Source organism: Schistocerca cancellata, chromosome 8 (genome assembly GCF_023864275.1).
Source record: "Schistocerca cancellata isolate TAMUIC-IGC-003103 chromosome 8, iqSchCanc2.1, whole genome shotgun sequence".
Classification (NCBI taxonomy): Eukaryota; Metazoa; Arthropoda; class Insecta; order Orthoptera; family Acrididae; genus Schistocerca; species Schistocerca cancellata.
Genome location: NC_064633.1, coordinates 330,423,551 through 330,445,747, shown reverse-complemented (window position 1 = coordinate 330,445,747; position 22,197 = coordinate 330,423,551). Strand labels below are relative to the sequence as shown.

The window sequence follows — 22,197 nt, the reverse complement described above, 5'->3', positions numbered from 1 at the left end:
ATGAGTACGTCAATACCGTCTTGGCAGTAAGACAAGTGGATTTAGTCATCGTCCACTAACGGATGCCCTACAGTAGTATAGTGATTGATTTTCACTGACGTCTGTTGGGTCGCTAGAACTGTTATAGAATTTAACGAAATAATAAAGTACTCGGTGTATTTTTCTCAAAACGTTCATTTCCCAACATATTTTCCATCACTTGCTTTGCGCACTAGCATCGTCATTCCGCTCTTGTGGTGTATTTCGGTTTACAACATCCCCTTTTAGTGGCAGTACATCTACCAGAAATCACATTTTATTTTTCTTTGTGACATGCCACTAACTTGAATTTTATGGGTTTAGAAAAGTGACATTGCTTCCTGTGTTTTGAAGGCAACTTTAGGCGTCTTGTCAAGTAAAATCGAATCTTAAACGTGATTGACTGCTTCCATGAAGAAAGGTGGGTTAAAATGTCCAAACTATAGCCCACACGCAACTATTGAAACGCATCGCCGTTCATATTATTGAAGTCATCGGTTTATGAACTATCAAATAACATTTCAAAAAGTACGTATATCGTTAAGAGAAGCTTCACTGTCTCCGTAGGTAAAAACGAAATTTCGGGTATTAACCTACAGCAAAATATGCGCGCATTTGCGGGCTGTATTTAAACCATTCTTTTATCTCAAACCGAACACGAAACGCTGTGAGTGCTGTGGCTTCTACTGTGGCTGAAAGTGATGTGATAAATAGTGTATGGATTTGACATAGTGGGCGAGGACCAATTTAAGCGCGACACACCGTAGTGTGGCCTTTACAATAGCACCACTGCAGTAAAGCGATCAACAAACGTCTATTTTACCTGCTTTGATGTTTAAATGATTAACATTCCAGTAGGCAGGAGTAACGCCATCGACATTTTGCTATAAGAATAAATTACGCAGCAAATTTCTGTATCCACTCTGCAATTCACACTTAAGTGCATGGCAGAAGATATATCGAACCACTTTCACAGTGTTTCTCTACCGTCTCACTCTCGAACAACACACAAGATAAACCAAGATTTAAATCATATAGAGTAAGCTCTGATTTATTTTATTTTGTTACGATAGTTATTTCTCCCTATGAGGTGTGCGTGAACAAAATATTTTCGCATTCGGAGAAGAAAAGAGGCGACTTTTGCGGAAAGATCTCACCGCAACGAAAAACGACGTTTGTTTAAATGACTGCTATTGGAACTCGAGTATCATACCCGTGGCATCCTTACCTCTATCTCGCGAGCCGCCCTTCTTTGAAGTTATTCGATGTTCTCCGTCAATCCTACCTGGTAAGGACATTATACCGCACAGCAATACTCGAGCAGAGGACGGACAATAGTACTGCAGGCAGTCTCTTTAGCTGATTTGTTGCATGTTCTAAGTGCAATAAAGTAATAAAACGTGATCTTTGGTCCGCTTTTCCCACAAAATTATCTGTGTGGATGTTCGAATTTACGCTGCTCGTATTTATTATCTCCAGTTATTTAGTTGTATTGACAGCCTTTAGATTTGTGTTATTTGTCTTACAACTGAAATTTAACGAATTCATTTCAACACTCATGTGAATGACCTCATACTTATCATTATTTAGTGTCCATTACCACTATTCGCACCACATAGATAACCTGTCGAAATCTTTTTCCAGTTACTTTTTATTTTGTGATGACTTTATAAGTCTGTAAATGACAGATTCACCAGCAAATAATCTAATAGGGCTGCTCAGATTGTCTCTTAAACTATTTATGTAGATTACGAACAGCAGAGGCCCTGTAACTCTTCTTTGGGGAAAGCCAGAAATCACTTTTGTTTTACTCGATGGCTTGCCGTCAGTTACTTCTAACTGTGACCTTTTCGACAGAAAACGACTCCAATCGTACATCTGACTCGATACTCCATAGGCACGCAATTTGATTACAAGTCGCTTTTGAGGAAAGGTATCAAACGCCTTCTGGAAATCTAGAAATATGGAATGAATTTGAGATTCGTTGTCGATAGCACTCATTACTTAATGGGAATAAAGAGCTAGTTGCGTTGCGTAAGAACGATATTTTCTGAATCCGTGCCGACTGTGTAATAGATCTTTTTTCGATTTGTGTTCCAAACACCTACTGCAAATAAGCGTCTCATTCGGAAAAGGAATTTGAAGGTTGGTGTTTGTGAGACATTCGTGTTATGCGTTGTGTAAGAAACAGAAACGTCTGTTAGCATTTGCGTGCTGCCCTGCCGAGGCGTCCGATTATTATTCTGCCACACTGCTGCTGTCACTACGGGTTCCAACATTTGCTGTGATCGTCGCAGTACACAAATTCAGATCCACCGATAAATAAATTGGAGCTACATCTGAGATGCAGGAACCACCTCAGCTCACTCGTGCCCATGTTTCACAATTATACTGACGTTACTGGAAGTCCCATGAATCATCAAATAATCGATTGCGAAAATTACTGTTTTGTCAGTAATCGATGTGATTAGACTTTTGCTAAGTATTACTGAAAGCTTTCTGTCAAAATTACGTACGATAATTATTTCCAAAAGCCACTCACAAGGGAAACATGCAATGTGTAATAGCAACAAACAGACTTGACCATTTAGGGAGTACACATTGATCACAAGGCAATTGTATTAGAAGTGCTCAATGAAGTACAAAGGACAACTATAACAAATACTAAGATTTATATGTTCAGTTACCAAAATAAAGTGACAATAGTGTCTTATCTGAAGGAAGAACTCAAAATATTCAATTCTGGGATGGAGAATGTAGAAGAACCGCGCCCAAAGCATAGAAAAATAGTTGACCAAGAAGTGGATGAATATGTACCTAGTTGAACAGTTCGCCATGGACCTTTATGTCACAGTATCTGCGCAGATGAAGTGACTGCAACACCACAGGTGTGAAGCAAAGCATGAGTTAATTCTTATTTTCAAACCTTTGGCTGTAAAATGGTCGGTATGTGAACCTTTCAAAGGCTACCGTGGCAGAATGTTACCGAAACACCTCTCACAAATCTTGGCAAATTCAGATTATATTGAAGGCTGTTACTGACACCAGAGAAAGTGTTCAGATAGTCATACATGACACGGGAACAGAAACTGAATGTAGCAAACCAAAACAGAAACCCTGAACCCAGTTTTGTAATGCCAATTCACAAGAATGATCCAGGAGCAAGATTTCCAAAGATGAGTGATATGGAAATTTGTATCAGTGGCGCAGAAAAACGGCTAAAATAGCTGAAACTGAAGAAGACCCCGAGGTCCAGTGGAATCCTTGTTTTATTTCGTACAGAACTTTCATCTGAGTAAACTCCACTTTTAAGCACAATATGCAGTAGACCTCTCCAACAAAAACTGTGCTTTTGGTTGCAAGTCATTACAGGTCACACGCCTTTACATGATGGGCAATAGAAGTCATCGAAAAAGCTATCCTCCAAAGTCCTTGACAAACATTTTTTGCCGGCCGCTGGGGCCGAGCGGTTCTAGGCGCGTCAGTCCGGAACCGCGCTGCTGCTACGGTTGCAGGTTCGAATCCTGCCTGGGGCATGGATGTGTGTGATGTCCTTGGTTATTTAGGTTTATGTAGTTAAGTCTAGAGGACAGATGACCTCAGATGTTAAGACCCATAGTGATAAGAGCTATTTGAACCATTTTTGAGCACCTGGGTGTCTTCGCCTCAAGCAACGAGTCTAAACATAGTACCCGTCAGTCCCCATTTCGCCACAGCACCAGTCAGCAACCTTACCTTAGATTCAGTTGCGGTGAAATGTTTTCCATTTGCGTACCCAAGCAGCTAATATACAACTTGCCAGTTTGACATTCGTTGCATGCCATCATCACGGTGTTGCCATTTTAATGGCTAGAAGTGTAATTAATTACCAAGAAACATGGACCTAAAAGTTTGACCATTGAAATTTTTCAGTCATCATAACATTAAACGGTGTAAGTATAGGCGTATCCTACCATAAGAACTTTAAAGAACAAGTCTGCTTCTCCCTGTACGCAGATGAGAGATTTGTTGCGAACGTCAGCTGATGATAAGTACTACATACTAGCGTGTCCTAAAACAAAATCGTGGTGTACGTTTCATTAGCCAGCAGAACGCCCTAGGTGCACCTTACCTGGATTTGTAGCGGTGTCATTCTCGCAGAAGCTGGCAGTTACTGGAGAGCTCTTTGTGTGTTCCAGTGTCTCCATTGCTGACAGAAGCTGGGGAAGCCGATATGAAGGAGAACTTCACGGCGCTGATCGGCTCCCAGCTGCCGCTGCCCACGGAGGAACAGCGGACCCGTGCGGCGGAACAGCTGGAACGCTTCTACTTCGGGGACGAGGGCTTCTCCATGGATCAGATGCAGGCAGTGATTGATGTAATTATAACACATTCTCTTATGGCCGAGGATAGTTGCCATATCGTGCCGAGTTGGTTGCAGTCTGGGTCTCCTATATAAGGGGGGAACAAAAAGTTTCCATTTGAGGGCATTGCTGCATCCTGTACGCAACATATCGCGACTCCAATGCGGTTGTATAAGCACCGATATGTAGGCAAGGCATTATTGAGGCATTCTTGTCATTCCGACGTCCGTGCGGCAATTGCAGAAACTTGAGCTATGGAAACGTTGTTACTAAATGCGTCCAAACAAAACCAACATGCTGTTATTCTTGCCTTGGTTGTCTGAAGCACAAACACTGGCAGACATCCATCGGAGAATGAAGAGTCAGGGTTATTAAGCCTCTCCCAGAGGCTTGGAGACATCCTCTATGACCTCAATCCGCGAGGAGATCATTGTAACTAGGCTGCTGATTGGACACTGCCTATTCAGCCATCGCCATTTGTTAAGTGGTGCTTTCCCGCAACTTCGTACACATTGCGCTCAACTTTAGACGGTCCGCCATTTCCTGACGGAATGCTCTTTTCTTGGCCGCTTACGTTCTTGTTTGTGTTTGACGTGTAAGTTATCGGCCGTTTCAGCGAACGACGGATAGGCTGTCAACCGCGTTTTACTTTTTATGCGTCGTAGCACCATGACGAAAGCAATTTAAATTTTAGTTCTGTGCCTCCGTTTCTATATGGCGTACTTTATAGACCCTTCTCCAGGTCTCTGTTTTCAGCTGTCTTTGTCTTCCGTCGATTGGGATAGACGTGTAGTCGTTTTTAACTTATCTCTCTGTTTTCGAGTTCTACAGTTTTGACATGGGCGCCTATGACGCTAGTCGTTTTTGTGCACTAAAACAAAACAACAACAACAGCACGTGTGTCGAAAACCACCGTTGTGGAATGGTGCGCCAGGTTCTGTGCTACATCTACGTCTACATCGATATTGCGCAATCCGCCATACGTCTCGTGGCGAAGGTACCCCTTACCACCTTTCCTGTTCCACACGAAAATGGAATATAAGAAAAACGACTGTCTATGTGCCTCCGTATGACCCCTAACTTCTCGTGTCTTATCTTCGTGGTCATTACGCCCAATGTTCGTCTGAGGCAACAGAATCGTTCTACAGCCAGTTAAAAATGGCCGTTCTCTATATTTTCTCAATATTGTTTCTCGAAAAGAATGTCGCCTTCACTCCAGGGATTCCCATTTGAGTTCCCGAAGTAGCTCCATAACACTTGCGGGTCGTTCGATTCTACCTGTAACAAATCTAGCAGCCTGCCTCTGAATTGCTTCTATGTCCTTCTTTAATCCGACGTGGCACAGGTCCCAAACACTCGATCAGGGCTCTTTTCTAATATATATATATATTATATATATATTCTGACTGGTTTGATGCGGCCCGCCTCTGGTTCCTCTCCTGTGCTAACCTCTTCATCTCATGGTAGCACTTACTACCTACGTCTTCTCTTATTTGCTGGATGTATTCAAATCTCTGTCTTCCTCTACACTTTTTTGACCTCTACAGCTCCATCTAGTAGTCATTCCCTCATGTCTCAACAATGTCCTATCGTTCTGCCCCTTCTCCATATCAGTGTTTTCCACATATTCCTTTCCTCTCCGATTCTGCGCAGAACCTCCTCATTCCTTACCTTATCAGTCGACCTAATTTTCAACATTTGTCTGTAGCACCATATTTCAAATGCTTCGATTCTCTTCTGTTCCGGTTTTCCCACAGTCCATGGTGTATTCCAGATGTACATTCTCAAAAATTTCTTCCTCAAATTAAGGCTGATATTTGATATTAGTAGACTTCTCTTGGCCCGGAATGCCCTTTTTGCTATTGCTAGCTGCTTTTGATCTCCTTCTCGCTCCGTCCGTCATTGGTTATTTTACTGCCTAGGTAGCAGAGTTCCTTAATTTCATCTACTTCGTGACCATCAATCATGATATTAAGTTTCTCGCTGTTCTCATTTCTACTACTTCTCATTACCTTCGTCTTTCTTCGATTTACTCCCAATCCATACTCTGCACTCATCAAACTGTTCATTCCGTTCAGCAGATCATGTAATTCTTCTTCATTTTCACTCAGGATAGCAACGTCATCAGCGATTCGTATCACTGATTTCCTTTCACCTTGAATTTTAATTCCACTCCTGAACCTTGTTTTATTTCCATCATTGCTTACTCGATTACAGATTGAATAGTATGGGCGAAAGACTACATCCTTGTCTTACACCCTTTTTAATAAGAGCACTTCGTTCTTGATCGTCCACTCTTGGCTGTTGTACATATTGTATATGACCCGTCCCTCCCTATAGCTTACCCCTACTTTTCTCATAATATCGAACATCTTGCACCATTTTACATAGCCGAACACTTTTTCCAGGTCGACAAATCCTATGACAGTGTCTTGATTTTTCTTTAGTCTTGCTTCCATTATTAACCGCAACGTTAATTGCCTTTCTCGTGCCTTTATCTTTCCTAAAGCCAAATTGATCGTCATCTAGCGCAACTTCAATTTTCTTTTCCATTCTTTTGTATATTATTCTCGTTAGCAACTTGGATGTATGAGCTGTTAAGCTGATTGTGTGGTAATTCTCGCACTTGTCGGCTCTACCTGTCTTCGGAATTGTGTGGATGATGCTTTTCCGAAAGTCAGATGGTATGTCGCCAGAGTCATACGTTCCACACACCAACGTGAATAGTCGTTTTGTTGCCACTTCCCCCAATGATTTTAGAAATTCTGATGGAATGTTATCTATCCCTACTGCTTTATTTCATATTAAGTTCTCCAAAGCTCTGTTAAATTCTGATTCTAGTACTCGATCCCCTATCTCTTCTAGATCGACTCCTGCTTCTTCTTCTATCACATCAGACAAATCTCCCCCTCACAGAGGCTTTCAATGTATTCTTTCCAACTGTCTTCTCTCTCCTCTGCATTTAATAGTGGAATTCCCGTTGCACTCTTAATGTTATCCCCCTTGATTTTAATGTCATCAAAGGTTGTTTTGACGTTCCTGTATGCTGAGTCTGTTCTTCCGACAATCATATCTTTTTCGATGTCTTCACATTTTTCATACAGCCATTTCACCTTAGCTTCTCTACACTTCCTATTTATTTCATGCCTCAACGACTTGAATCTCTCTATTCCTGAGTTTCCCGGAACATTTTTCTACATCCTCCTGTCATCGATCAATTGAAGTATTTCTTCTGTTACCCATGGTTTCTTCGCATTTACATCCCTTGTACGTTTTCCTTCCCAGCTTCTGTGATGGCCCTATTTAGGGATATCCATTCCTCTTCGACTGTACTGGCTACTGAACTATTCCTCATTGCTGTAACTGTAGCCTTAGAGAACTTCAAATATATCTCGTCATTCCTTAGTACTTCCGTATGCCACTTCTTTGAGTATTGATTCTTCCTGACTCTTGTCTTAAACTTCAGCCTAGTCTTCATCACTACTATATTGTGGTATGAGTCTATGTCTGCTCCTAGGTACGCCTTATAATCCAGTATCTGATTTCGGAATCTCTGTCTGACATGATGTAATGTAACTGAAATGTTCCCGTATCACCCGACCTTTTCCAAGTATACGTCCTCCTCTTGTGATTCTTGAACGGAGTATTCGCTATTACTAGCCGAAACTTGTTACAGAACTCAATTAGTCTTTCTCCTCTCACATTCCTTTTCCCAAGCCCACATTCTCCTGTAACCTTTTCTTCTACTCCTTCCCCTACAACTTCATTCCAGTCTCCCATGACTATTAGATTTTCATATCCCTTTACATACTGTATTACCCTTTCAATATCCTCATACAGTTTCTCTATCTCTTCAGCTTGCGACGTTGGCATGTATACCCGAGCTATCGTTGTCGGTGTTGGTTTGCTGTCGATTCTGATAAGAACAACCCTATCACTGAACTGTTCAGAGTAGCACACTCTCTGCCCTTCCTTCCTATTTGTAACGAATCCTACTCCCTTTATACCATTTTCTGCTGCTGTTGATATTACCATATACTCACCTGACCAGAAGTCCTTGTCTTCTTTCCACTTCAATTCACTGACACCTATTATATCTAAACTGGGCGTTTGTAATTCCCTCTTCAGATGTTCTAGTTTCCCTACTACGTTCAAGCTTCCGACATTCCACGCCCCGACTCGTAGATCGTTATCTTTCCGTTGATTATTCAAATCTTTTTCTCATGAGAACCTCCCCGTTCGCAGTCCCCTCGTGAAGATCTGAATGGGGGACTATTTCGGAATCTTTTTCCAATGGAGAGATCATCATGACAGTTCTTCAATTACAGGCCACATGTCCTGTGGATACATGATACGTGTCTTTAATGCAGTGGTTTCCATTGCCTTCTGCATCTTCATGCCGTTGATCATTGCTGATTCTTTCGCCTTTTAGGGTCAGTTTCCCACCCCAAGGACAAGAGAGTGCCCTGAACCTCCGTCCGCTCCTCCGCCCTCTTAGACAAGGCCGTTGGCAGAATGAGGGGTGACTTCTTATGCAGGAAGTCTTTGGCCACCAATGTTGATTATTAATCAAATTTTAAGCAGCGGCGGGATTTGAACCCGGGACCGTAGACGTTTAGCTTATGAACCAAAGACGCTACGCCCCTTTTTTTTGTTCGTTAATGTTCGTTGCATTTGTTCGGGGCGGACGTCCCATGACGCTAGTTCAAGATCACCGTTGATCCATTAACTTGGTTTTTTTTTTATTACAGAGGGCAGCTAACCCTCTGTCCGGGCACGCAGAGCTACCATGCTAGTCTTTTTTTTTTTTTTTTTCGTTGTGTTTGGTCGTTGCGGGAGCTCTCTGACCGAACACATTCAGCTACTTTGCCATCTGTCCTAGATCATAGGTGCCTCCGTGTGACTCCCAATTTTTTGTGTCTTATCTTCGCGGTCGTTACGGGCAATGTATGTTAGAGGCAACAGAATCGCTCTGCTGTCAGTTTCAGATGCCGGTTCTCTATATTTTCTCAATAGTGTTTCTCGAAAAAAATGCCACCTTCCCTCCAGGGATTCCCATTTAAGTTCCCGAAGCAGCTCCATCACACTTGCGTGTTGTTCCAAGCTACCAGTAACAATTCTAGCAACCCGCCTCTGTCTTGCCTCTATGTCTTCCTTTAATCCGACCTGATACGGATCTCAAACACTCTGTGGTCAAGAATAGGTAGCATTAGCGTCCTATAATGGATCTCCTTTACAGATTAACCACACTTTCCTAGGATTCTCACAATAACCCGAAGTCTACCATTTACCTTTCCTACAGCAGACCTGACATTCACGCTCCATTTCATATCGCTTTGCTGGTCGCGTTCCCCATAACTCGCGTCCCGATGCCACAAATGCTGCAACGTAGAAGTTACATCAACTCAAGTGGGAGACACTACAGCATCCGCCCTGTAGTCGTGATGTCTCCTCATGCAATCATCACACCTTCGAGCCCTTAAAAGAGCCCTTGAAGGGTCGATCATTCCTGTCGGACGCGGATGTGCAGCAGACAGTTACGGACTTCTTCACACCGCAGGACACTGTGTTTTAGCAAACGGGTCTCTCCAGCCTGGTGCGTCAGTGGGATAATTGCCTCATTGCCCACCGTGATTTTGCCTGATTAGCATACCGATTCTGTGCTGTACTGTCTTCGAATGGAAGCGTTTTGATCGCTCCTTATAATTCTCCAAAGCTGAATTGGATGGCACGATCGGTTCGCCAATTAGCATTACGCATAATCCAGTAGCACGGTTTTGACACAAATGATAATTGCTCCGTTGTGATCTTAGGAGTCTGGGAAACAAGTCATTGTAGTTTCATGATGATAATTTATTCATTCATTTGCAGTGAAGTGTGACAGGACAGGGAGCGGTTCATCTACATCTACATCTACATCCATACTCCGCAAGCCACCTGACGGTGTGTGGCGGAGGGTACCGTGAGTACCTCTATCGGTTCTCCCTTCTATTCCAGTCTCGTATTGTTCGTGGAAAGAAGGATTGTCGGTATGCTTCTGTGTGGGCTATAATCTCTCTAATTTTATCCTCATGGTCTCTTCGCCAGATATACGTAGGAGGGAGCAATATACTGCTTGACTCTTCGGTGAAGGTATGTTCTCGAAACTTTAACAAAAGCCCGTACCGAGCTACTGAGCGTCTCTCCTGCAGAGTCTTCCACTGGAGTTTATCTATCATCTCCGTAACGCCTTCGCGATTACTAAATGATGCTGTAACGAAGTGCGCTGCTCTCCGTTGGATCTTCCCTATCTCTTCTATCAACCCTATCTGGTACGGATCCCACACTGCTGAGCAGTATTCAAGCAGTAGGCGAACAAGTGTACTGTAACCTACTTCCTTTGTTTTCGGATTGCATTTCCTTAGGATTCTTCCAATGAATCTCAGTCTGGCATCTGCTTTACCAACGGTCAACTTTATATGATTATTCCATTTTAAATCACGCCTAATGCGTACTCCCAGATAATTTATGGAATTAACTGCTTCCAGTTGCTGACCTGCTATTTTGTAGCTAAATGATAAGGGATCTATCTTTCTATGAATTCGCAGCACGTTACACTTGTCTACATTGAGATTCAATTGCCATTCCCTGCACCATGCGTCAATTCGCTGCAGATCCTCATGCATTTCAGTACAATTTTCCATTGTTACACCACAGCATCATCTGCAAAAAGCCTCAGTGAACTTCAGATGTCATCGACAAGGTCATTTATGTATATTGTGAATAGCAACGGTCCTATGACACTCCCCTGCGGCACACCCGAAATCACTCTTACTTCGGAAGACCTCTCTCCATTGAGAATGACGTGCTGCGTTCGGTTATCTAGGAACTCTTCAATCCAATCACACAATTGGTCTGATAGTCCATATGCTCTTACTTTGTTCATTAAACGACTCTGGGGAACTGTATCGAACGCCTTGCGGAAGTCAAGAAACACGTCATCTACCTGTGAACCCGTGTCTATGGCTCTCTGAGTCTCGTGGACGAATAGCGCGAGCTGGGTTTCACACGACAGTCTTTTTCGAAATCCATGCTGATTCCTACAGAGTAGATTTCTAGTCTCCAGAAAAGTCATTATACTCGAACATAATACGTGATCCAAAATTCTACAACTGATCGACGTTAGAGATATAGGTCTATAGTTCTGCACATCTGTTCGAAGTCCCTTCTTGAAAACGGGGATGACCTGTGACCGTTTCCAATCCTTTGGAACGCTACGCTCTTCTAGAGACCTACGGTACACCGCTGCAAGAAGGAGGGCAAGTTCCTTCGCGTACTCTGTGTCGCGGTTGGCGACTCATGTGTCGTAATCTTCCTCTTTAATTCTGTTATAGTGAAGGAGTATCGTAGTAGGAGTGTAGAACAATATTCCTGTGTAGAACAACGTTCCTGCTTTCTTTAATCCATACTTTTTAATGTTAGGTATTACAGAAAAGGCGGTGTGTGAGAGAAACTTCCTACACGAGTTACTGTTACTTAGGTGTCTAAAAGTCTTTTGTTACTAGACGCTTAAAATACTCGTGACTGCCTAACACCCAATGTTTTGTGAACTTTCAGAGTTTTCGTGTTTGAGGTTTTTAGGAAAATAAATAATGCTGCGTCCTGCTAAAGTCATCAGTCATAACCAGTCACGTTTTATACCAGAACATTAACTTCCTGGGAAGTTAGAACTTTGAAAGCGTCTGATTGTGTAGTCTTTAACGCTTTTCTCGATGGAACAAAAGTTTTCTTGCGAATGATATTTTCATACGCTGAAGAGTCGTTGATACACACAGGTGATCGGTATTTCAATACATATATCGTTTACCGAACTCCGGCAGCACAGCAATGTGCTACCAGGACTTTCTTCTCAATGTTCTCATTACCTATGCAATCGTAACACAACAAACAGCAGTACAGGATTTTGGTGAAGAATGATTGCATCTCTCAAAACCCGCCACCATTTCAGTAGTTATTAGCCTACGTTATGGATTTTGGTGGTCCATTTATTAGACAAAGAAGTTGCCTATCATCGTAGCACACGTTTGAGGATTCGCCATATTTCGCGTCGAGTAACCGGGGGAACGTCCCTCACAGTCATCACAAACTTCAGAATCGCATCACTTCCGTCGCGACTACCATCATGCAGATCACACAATTGCATTCGGAAAACCGTTGTTTCTGTAATCCTGCTATCACAAATGAAAACACATACCAAAATTTTATGAATTAGTTGGGAGACACGACAAGGTTAGCCCTCTGAAGCGCTGTTCTGTATGATAAACTTGACTAATTCCCTATATATTTCTGCAGGTTAAATGTCTATTCTTACAAATTAACTATTTGCAGCTGTTATCCGACATGTACTTCATTCATCCAGCGGACTCGTTCGCTAGGGCGGTGGCGAACTCCAGCAGTATTCCTGTTCACTTCTATTACTTCGACTACAATGGCACCGGTTCCACGGATTACGGTAAGCGTTCGCCATTAAGCATTGCTTTTGTCTAAAAATAAATGTCCCTGGAAAGAGTGATCGTAAATTTAAATATAATGTTAATAACGTTCATGAAATTATCTAATAATTCTTAGTGTATCCACTAAACTTTTATTTCACAGAGTGTAGTCTTGTATGCCCTCTTAATTTCTTTGTTGACTAAAATTCAATAACAGAAGATGTTGTTTGTTTATTTGTTAACACCACTACGTTAATAAATTTCTCGTACATTTCTAGTAATATGGTTTATTACATGGTATATATATATATATATATATATATATATATATATATATATATATATATATATATATATATATATCAATTTTGTTTCTTCATCACTCATAAATGAAGGCAGCTCAGATTTAACCTACATCAGTCAGCCAATAACCACATGATACAGGTGTTATAATTTATATGTGTAAGCTTCGCGTAAGTCAGTAGAATGGTGTAGCTTACGAGCTGTGGTTACGAAGGAAGAACATCTTCCTTTCTTTAATCGACAACAGGCAGCAGAAAGTCAGGAAAATGATAAAATTCACTACCCAAACTGTAACAGCACAATGGTCAGTAATATTTCGTATAAAGATGATTGCTTCACAATACGTTCGCCCAAAATTCAAAGAAATAAATTGTTCACGTATGATAATATCTATATAACGTCAGTGTGAAAATATGCTATTAGTGTGTCCTTTATCAATCTGAATACAGTTAAGAAAATACGTTACTAGTGCTTGCGTTATCACATCTGAACCCAGTGAGACAAGTGATTTATCTCAAATGTATTATCTAAGTAAAAGCATGAAACTTTCTGACAGAATAAACACATACTAATCTCAGATTCGCTGACTTCCCCTAGTACTCTGCTAAAAGTTCACTAAAATGCAAACGTCCTAGCTTCCTACTCCGGGTAACCTTTCATCAATTCTCTGTGAGTTAGATAACAATAAGGGTTTTTGATTTGAAGGATGCTGAATGAAATGGCTGCGAATAGTTCGTAGTTTTTGTAAGAAGAAACAACAAAGCAATACTTTTCACTTCGGCTGTTTCTAAGACCTCAGGAAAAGGTAATCAGGTATATATATATGTTCATCATTACATAAACAAAGTACTCCTCTCACCTTTACGCGGAAGAAAGTGTTTTGTAAACCAGTTTTACAATAATTCTGCGTTTACGCAGGCTAGTTTTGAGAAATGATAATATCTGAACCAGGAGAAAGTGAGCTATAATTGGACAGGTTTAAGGCAGTTTGTACAGTTTAAGTCGAGAAGGTGTGAGTCTAATTTAAGGAGTAACAAGTTAAAGTAGCCATCTAAGAGTACCACTATAAAACCTCCGTCAGAGTATACATTCTTCTCATCTACTTTTATATTCAGCAAGCCACCTTACAGTGTGTGGCGTAGGGAATTTTATGTCTCGGTGTCTCTCCCTCCTTTCTCTGCTCCAGTCGCGTATTGTTTGCGGGAAGAACTGTTGCTTATAAGCTTCCACGTGGGCTCAAATCTCTCTAATTTTATCTTTTCAGGCAATATATTGGCCAACTGTTCTAGAAACGAACGCTCTCGGGACTTCAACCGTAGACCACACTCTGGTACAAAACGCCTTTGTTGCAGCGTCTGCCATATCTGTTTTACTTTCGTACTTACAAAATGAAATTGTAAAGAAACGTGATGCTCTTCTTTGGGTCTTCCCTATTTCCTGAATCAGTCCTATCCCAGACAGATGAGCAATATTCAAATACTGGTCGGACGAGTGTTTCGTAAGCTATTTTCTATGTTGATGGACTACAATTCCTGAGGATTCTTCCAATGACTCTGTCTGTCATCTGCCTTCGTAGCGAATAATGTTATATGGCCGTCACATTACAAATCACTCTGTACGCATACTCAACGGTATTTTATGGGAGTAACTGGTTCCAGTGATTGTTCTTCAATCGTCTGATCATACAACGAAGGATGTTTCTGTCTATGCATTCGCAATGTGCTATATTTGCTTACACTGTAAGACAGTTGCCACTTCAACAAGCATCGATTCTTTGCAGGTCTTCCGGCGTTTCGCCACAATTTTCTAGCGTTGAGAAATCTCCATATATATGAACATCGTCCACACACAAAAAGCCTCAAGGGCAGCACACACACACACACACACACACACACACACACACACACACACACACACACATGTAATAAAAGTAACACAGAATAGTGAATAGTAATATGTAACACAACTTTGGTCACGATGGTTACAGCAACTGTATAATGCAGGTTTAGCTTATCTGTCCAACGTTGACTACAGTTCCATGAACACAAACGAAATAATGCCCTATGAACTGAAGTCAAAGAAAACTAATCTTCTGTCTTGATTTACAGTCTCTCCATACACGACAACTCTATTCACCGTTCTGTTTCGCAAACTCTTCTTGTGCGGTATATCAGTACATCACACTTCTCTCCGTTTACAATGAGTTACTGCGTTCTGTTTTCTAGAAGTTCTCCAGTCCAGCCACACTATTGGTGTATTATTTAGTACAGTAGTATTTTGTTCATTTGGTGGCTGTGCGGAACTGTATCGAACGCCTTCTGGAAATCAAGCAACACGGCATCTACCGGGGTCTCTATATACCCCTTTCTGGGTCTCGTGTATGAAAAGAGCGAACTGAGTTTCCAACGATCATTGTTTTCGGAACCCATGTTCATGGCATCAGAGGAGATTTCCGGTCTCCAGAAATGTCATAATAAGAGACGTAAAAGATATTTCAAGATTTTACTACAGATGAACGTCAGAGATATAGGACTGTCTTTCGACGATCTTTCTTGAAAACGAGAATGACCTGTTTTCTTTCTTTCTTTCTTTCTTTCTTTTTTTTCTTTTTTTCAAACATTAAGAAAGCTTCGCTCCTGTAAACATCTGCGGTACACAGATTCTAGCAGAGAGGCAAGTTCTTTCGCAGTCTCTGTGTAGAATCGAACTCTGTTGATACGATTACAGTTGCATTTCTATCCCTGTGTCATCTATTTCGATATCAGTCATTTTTTGTTCATCCGACAGCTTAAAGGAGGAATTACAGTGCGATCCTCCCCTGTGAAACCTTTTTCGAGAAAGACATATCTCGGCTTTTTCTGTCGTCCTCTGTTTCAGAGCCATTATGGCCAGAATGTCTGGACAGATGGCGTCGGTCCGTCATCCGAGATTACACAGCATTCTGATTCTGTATGTTTCTCATTAAAGATTGCTGAATCTTTTCATGACGATAAATGCGCCGTTGCCACTTGTATCCATCCTACCTTATCAGTAGGCGTTCCAATCTAAATGTAATATTTTGCTGTTATTTACTTCTAGTTTCAGGAGCTATTGAGCTGAGAGTGTGATAATTCTCGTACTTGTTGGCTCTCGCTAACTTCGGAACTATGTGGATGATGTTTTTCCGAAAGTTTGATGTTATATCGCCGATCTCATACATTCTACACAGCAACGTGAATAGTCGTTTTGTTGTCACTTCTCCAATCATTTTACAGATTCTGATGGAATGTTATCTTACTTGATCTTAAGTCTTCCAAATTTCTTTTAAATTCTGCTTCTACTAGTGGATCCCCTATCTCTTCTACATCGGCTCCCATTTCTTCTTTTATCACGTCATCAGACATCTCCACCCCATAATGGTCTTCAGTATACTCTTTCAACTAATCCGCTCTCTCCACTGTATTTAGCTGTGGAATTCCCATCGCATTCTTAATGTTACCGCCCTCCCAGGTAGATTGAGAAATTAGTCTTGATGCTTCTACAATATGTAAATAGTTCGTACTCACGCTTCTATGTTACACTGAATGGACTACCTAGCGTAGTTACAAAGAAGTTTGTGAAACTTATAAAAGTTGCGTTCAGTATTCCTTTTTCAAACAATTAGAGCTGCATACTATTTTTGCCCTTGAAATGTCGGTCGACTATCAAATCGTCCCCACTTTTCCTTGCAATGCCAAAGAAAAAGAAAAAAAGTAATAGAACAAATCAATAGCATATTTCCTAGCGCCTCAACTACTTTAATCTATTTACAGGTATGGTACACGCTGGTGAAATAATCTACTTGTTTGCGCAATCAGACGCGGACCCTAATTCCAACGATGGGAAAGTGTCAAATCAGTTGACAACACTGTGGACCAATCTCCCCAAGTACGGGTAAGTATGTCATTAAAACTTGTCCTTGCTTGCATTCAGAAGCCAATTACTGCTTGAAAAGAGTGTTAATGAGGCACACTTGAAATTTATCACCAACAAATGGATATAAACCGCATGAAACAAAAGCACCCAGAATACAAGGTCAGATTGCGAGGTGCCAGGATGAAGAAGAGTTTGTACCTCTTTAATTCTGGCAAATTTTGCATGAGAACTAGACATGCACACGACCCCCTCCTTACCTACCACCTAATTAATTATGTGCACAACGGTAACGAAAGGAATTGATAGTGGACCCTGCTAGTTGGTAAAATTAGGAGTGCACACTCACAAAAATTTAATAAAAACATCAACCTATTCAGTAAAAAAAGGGAATTTTATCATAATAAACGACAGGAAATGGGATTCTGCATCTATTACGATATGATATGCGGATTAAATATTACAATGAGATTTATTGTAAATCAGAACATAAAGGTACTTGTTGTCGATACAAACAATAGGCTAAACGATAGTGTACACTGAACTGTTATGAGAATAAGACTTGGCTCGAGAACAAGGGGCTCCTACTCTCTGTGATGCAATAGACTGACGATAAAGACTGGAGATCCTAATGAATCAAATATTACTCCCCGGATCTCAAATGGGAACACATGGAAAACAAAAGGGTGGAACTGTAGCAATGCGAGCGCGCATGCTGCTGAGGACTTCAGTATAAAAATGATAGGTCCTACAATGCCGGAGTCGCAAAATACTTTACCAGTCCTGAAACCTGCACCACGTCGTCGGCAGGCAGCGTTCTGATGATGTAGGCGCCCAATCCTGCTGTGCAGCAATTCTGATTCAACCCGTGGCTTCGAATGCTGTCTACGTTCTGCTCGCGTGGCCGAAGCAGAGAAATTCATTGATACGCGAGGATGTATCTCCAGGATGAGATACAGCAAAACCGCTTAAACTTGCCCTGTCGGTACAAGTGCGAAAACTCAGAGTAAGAATCTAGATCTTAATTCGCAGAATGAAACTGGAGTATGACCGAAGTCATGCTCCACAACGATTACGAAAAAGTGCGACTAAGTCGCAAGATAGTCCGATTCCGACGAAGATCAGATCCCGAGGGCCTTGCACCCGTACAACGCTAGAGCGAAGCCAACGTTACTCAATTCCCCAGCACCCACGAAAAGCCGCGAATCAGCATTCAACGCTGATTCCAAAATTCCACCACACTATCTCAGAACATTATACGCGCCAATAGCGACCGTTCCCTCCAATTTCGTGCAAGGCTTTACGACATCAAAAAATGTTCAAATGTGTGTGAAAACTTATGGCACTTAACTGCTGAGGTTATCAGTCCCTAAGCTTACACACTACTTAACCTAAATTATCCTAAGGACAAACACACACACCCATGCCCGAGGGAGGACTCGAAGCTCCGCCGGGACCAGCCGCACAGTCCATGACTGCAACGCCTAAGACCGCTCAGTAGGTCTCAGTTTAAGTTGACCAATCATATCTCTGTTATTTAGCTGGGGGCACTGAACGTGCCGTTTGACTGGCTACGAAAACAGCGTGCCAAGGCCACCGGCCATTCGGTGCCAGACAGTCGCATTTGGCAGGGCACCGTCCACAAGAATTCTCAGAATCATGAAAACAATACATCCAGACGCACTGGAACGGTAAATACATAAACTGTGGCGACACTCAGATGGCTCACGGGTTGTTTCGTCCTCCACATAACAGTGGAAATTCGACTGAGGTCAGTCGCCCCGCCAGGCGCTCAAGCCCAATGAGTACGACCCTCTCCATATTCGCGGAAGTGCAGACTCCCCACGAAATGCAGTGTGCCGCGTCCTCTAGCGCTCGCCTCGCAACAAGCCACACGGGGAAGTAACAGAGAAAGCTAAAAGCAAGACCACATACAGTTCCCAACATGTGTAGCAATCAAGTGAAAAGTAATTTGAGCTCTCAGTACAAATATTCTCATCAGAATAACCTTATTCGGACCGTTTCCACGGTGAAATGGTATAAAAAATTAAAAAATTTATAAAGTGAGAGGCGACATGGAACCTCTCAAAATGTCAACGTAACTTAGTATACCTGCATACCTATGACGGGCGGATAAATGATCACAGCGACAGTTCTCTGTGACAGATAGAACTGCCACCAGAGAGCATTATCATTGACCATGTTTAGTGCTGTTATCAGACCTGGTAAGGCATATAAGTGGCGTGAATGGTGTCGGTTGTTAAATAGTCACTGCGAGGGAAACAGAGATACCGTGTACTGGTACGAGACAGCGTTATCAGCATCTGAGAGAGTTTAAAAGAAGCCTCATGATGGATCTTCATATTGTGGCTGGTCATTTCAAGCATTATCCGAATTTGTGCGCCATTCGGATGTGGCAGTGGGCACATCTGGCCATGAAATCCGAGAATAAATAATTGAATCTCTGAAATATTCTGTAACATTCTGAATCATTGGTCAGAGACAAGCTCCAGGATATAAACGAGCAGTTAAGACAATTGTGGGCGAGGTTTCCTCAGAAGAGGATATGACGGTATTATGACTTCCTTCTCGGCTCAATCAGTGCATACGTCTGCACCATGGAGGGAGCATCGTTATGCCCATACAGTCTACATCTACATGTATAATCCGCTAGCCACCAAGCGGTGTGTGGCGGAGGGCACAATTCGCGCCAAAGCCATATTTCCCCCCCCCCTCCCCCCACCCCTCTGTTCCTCTCGCGGATCGTACGAGGGAAAAACGACTGTCTGAACGCCTGTGTACGAGCTCTTATTTCCCTTATCTTTGACTGATGATCATTAAGCGATTTGAAAGTTGGTGGTAGTAATATATGCTCTACATCCTCGGTGAAGATAGGATTTCGGAATTTAGTGAGCAGCCCCTTCTGTTTAGCGCGTCGTCTATCTGCAAGTCTGTCCCACTTCAAACTTTCTATGAGATTTGTAACGCTCTCGCGATGGCTAAATGTACCATTCACGAATTTTGCCGCTCTTCTTTGGACCTTCTCAATTTTTTGAATCAGACCCAACTGGTAAGCGTCCCATACAGGAGAACAACACTCTAAGACTGGACGAACTAACGTATTGTAAGCTACTTCCTTTGTTGAAGGACTGCATCGCTTCAGGATTCTACCAATAAACCGCAAACTAGAGTTCGCCTTACCCGTTACTTGTGTAATCTGATCATTCCATTTGAGATCATTTCGTGTAGTCACACCCAAACACTTGACTGATGTTACCGATTCCAAAGACTGATCATTTATTTTGTACTCCTACATTAATGGGGATTTTCGCCTTGTTATACGCAGTAGGTTACACTTACTAATATTGAGAGATAACTGCCAGTCATTACACCACACATTTATTTTCTGCAGATTCTCATTGATTTGTTCACAACTTTCTGTGATACTACTTTCCTGCAGACTACAGCATCATCGGCAAACAGTCTAAGGCCGCTGTCAATACCATCAACCAGATCGTTTATGTAAATCGTAAAAAGCAAAGGACCTATTACGCTGCCCTGGGGCACACCTGAAGTTACTCTTGTTTCTGTTGAAGTTACCCCGTTCAGGACGACATACTGCTCCCTTTGCAAAAACAGACATAATGTCTGATGGGATAACAGCAACCAGTGATTTTATAATGTTACTTATAATCCGTCTTGATTGCAATTTTTTTATTCATTTGACCGGTTTCGGTTAATTCAGAACCATCTTCAGATCTGATATTTCAGTTATAGGAGTAACCCGTCCAAATCCAGCAACTTTCACATGCTGCGTCACGGTGTTGGACGGGTTACTCCTGTAACTGAAATATCAGATCTGAAGATGGTTCTGAATGAATAAAAAATTTGCCATCAAGACGGATTATAAGTAACATACTGCTCCCTGCCTGTTCTGTTCTTTTTAAATGTGGCTCGATATTGTAATCGCCGCAATAACACCAAAGACCCTTTCAATATCTAAGGATTGAGGATGTTCTCTGCATAATCGGCGAAAAAAGGAACGTATGAAAATCAGTGAGAAGAAGAGGGGACAGGATGATAGAACATGTGTTACGAGATCAGGGAATAACCACCATTGCTAGAGGGAGCTGTAGACAGTAAACGCAGTTTAGGAAGACAGATATTGGTGGCCTCAGTAGAATCTCCTGAACGTGGAACTGGTAGTCTAAAACTGTTTATAAAGAACAGGAAGTCAAACATTTAACCATCGAATGACTTCTGACAAACTGTTCATCCGATGAATATGACACTTTACTATGTGTCTGACCAAGTTTTCTCCTCTCAATACCGTAACACTACCACCGCCCTCCTCTCAGGCATCACTTAGCTGCCACGTGTAGACGACGCTTACCGATCGCATGGCCGTTGGCCGGCATGTAGCATGAGCGAGACAACCATGTATCATCTTTGGTGTGAACGTTTTTACATTCTTGCGAGCTTTGAAATATTTTGTCATTTCTTCCATATCTGTGAAAAAACTGATTTTTTTATTTAATTTTCTCACACTCCAAGCAAATCGAGTCATTTCTCATATGCATAAAAATTAATTTTTACGTTACAGTTCACTAATATAAGCGTTACAGTAGTTTCTATTGAGACGGATACGCATATTGTATCACAAGACTGTCAATTTATTTTCCAGGGATCCTGCGCCTTCTGGAAATCCAATGGTCTGGGAAGAGTTGACGGCCAGTGCTACCAACTATCTTGATATGAAACTGGAATTTGTGACACGTCAAGACATGCTCAAGGAACGGATGGACTTCTGGAGAGAAATATTAACTTCACAATGAGTGACATGCTGTGATACATTATGTTATGTACTGTTCAACGCAAAATAAAAGAAGCTTCTATTTAATATGTCATGAAAGCATCGGTAGCCTACTAAACGCAGCATACCGCGTCTGCTCACCACACTTCCGCCAAGTAGTCGGCGGAATGATTGTGATCATTATTTCTGGATTTGGTCTTTAACATTGCATTCGACAACAGTACCATTTACATCATGACTTCGGCACAACTCGGCAAGCTGAAGATGTTCTATGAACAAAACCAGCCGTAACACAATAAATGTGTTGTACTACAGCTGCAGCTATTGTCATTAACCATAAAAATTAGTATTAGTTCAG

General features: G+C 41.8%; 1 protein-coding gene across 1 annotated transcript in view; it reads left to right on the top strand.

Moving 5' to 3' along the window:
- LOC126095013 (juvenile hormone esterase-like) overlaps positions 1-21,910 on the top strand; it is a 48,294-nt gene extending 26,384 nt beyond the window's left edge. The window contains exons 7-10 of the mRNA XM_049909672.1: positions 4,197-4,375; positions 12,729-12,852; positions 16,927-17,047; positions 21,711-21,910. Coding sequence (XP_049765629.1) covers positions 4,197-4,375; positions 12,729-12,852; positions 16,927-17,047; positions 21,711-21,861 — 575 coding nt within the window. The 3' untranslated portion in view covers positions 21,862-21,910. The remainder of the gene's footprint in view (positions 1-4,196; positions 4,376-12,728; positions 12,853-16,926; positions 17,048-21,710) is intronic.
- Positions 21,911-22,197: the final 287 nt, after the last annotated feature.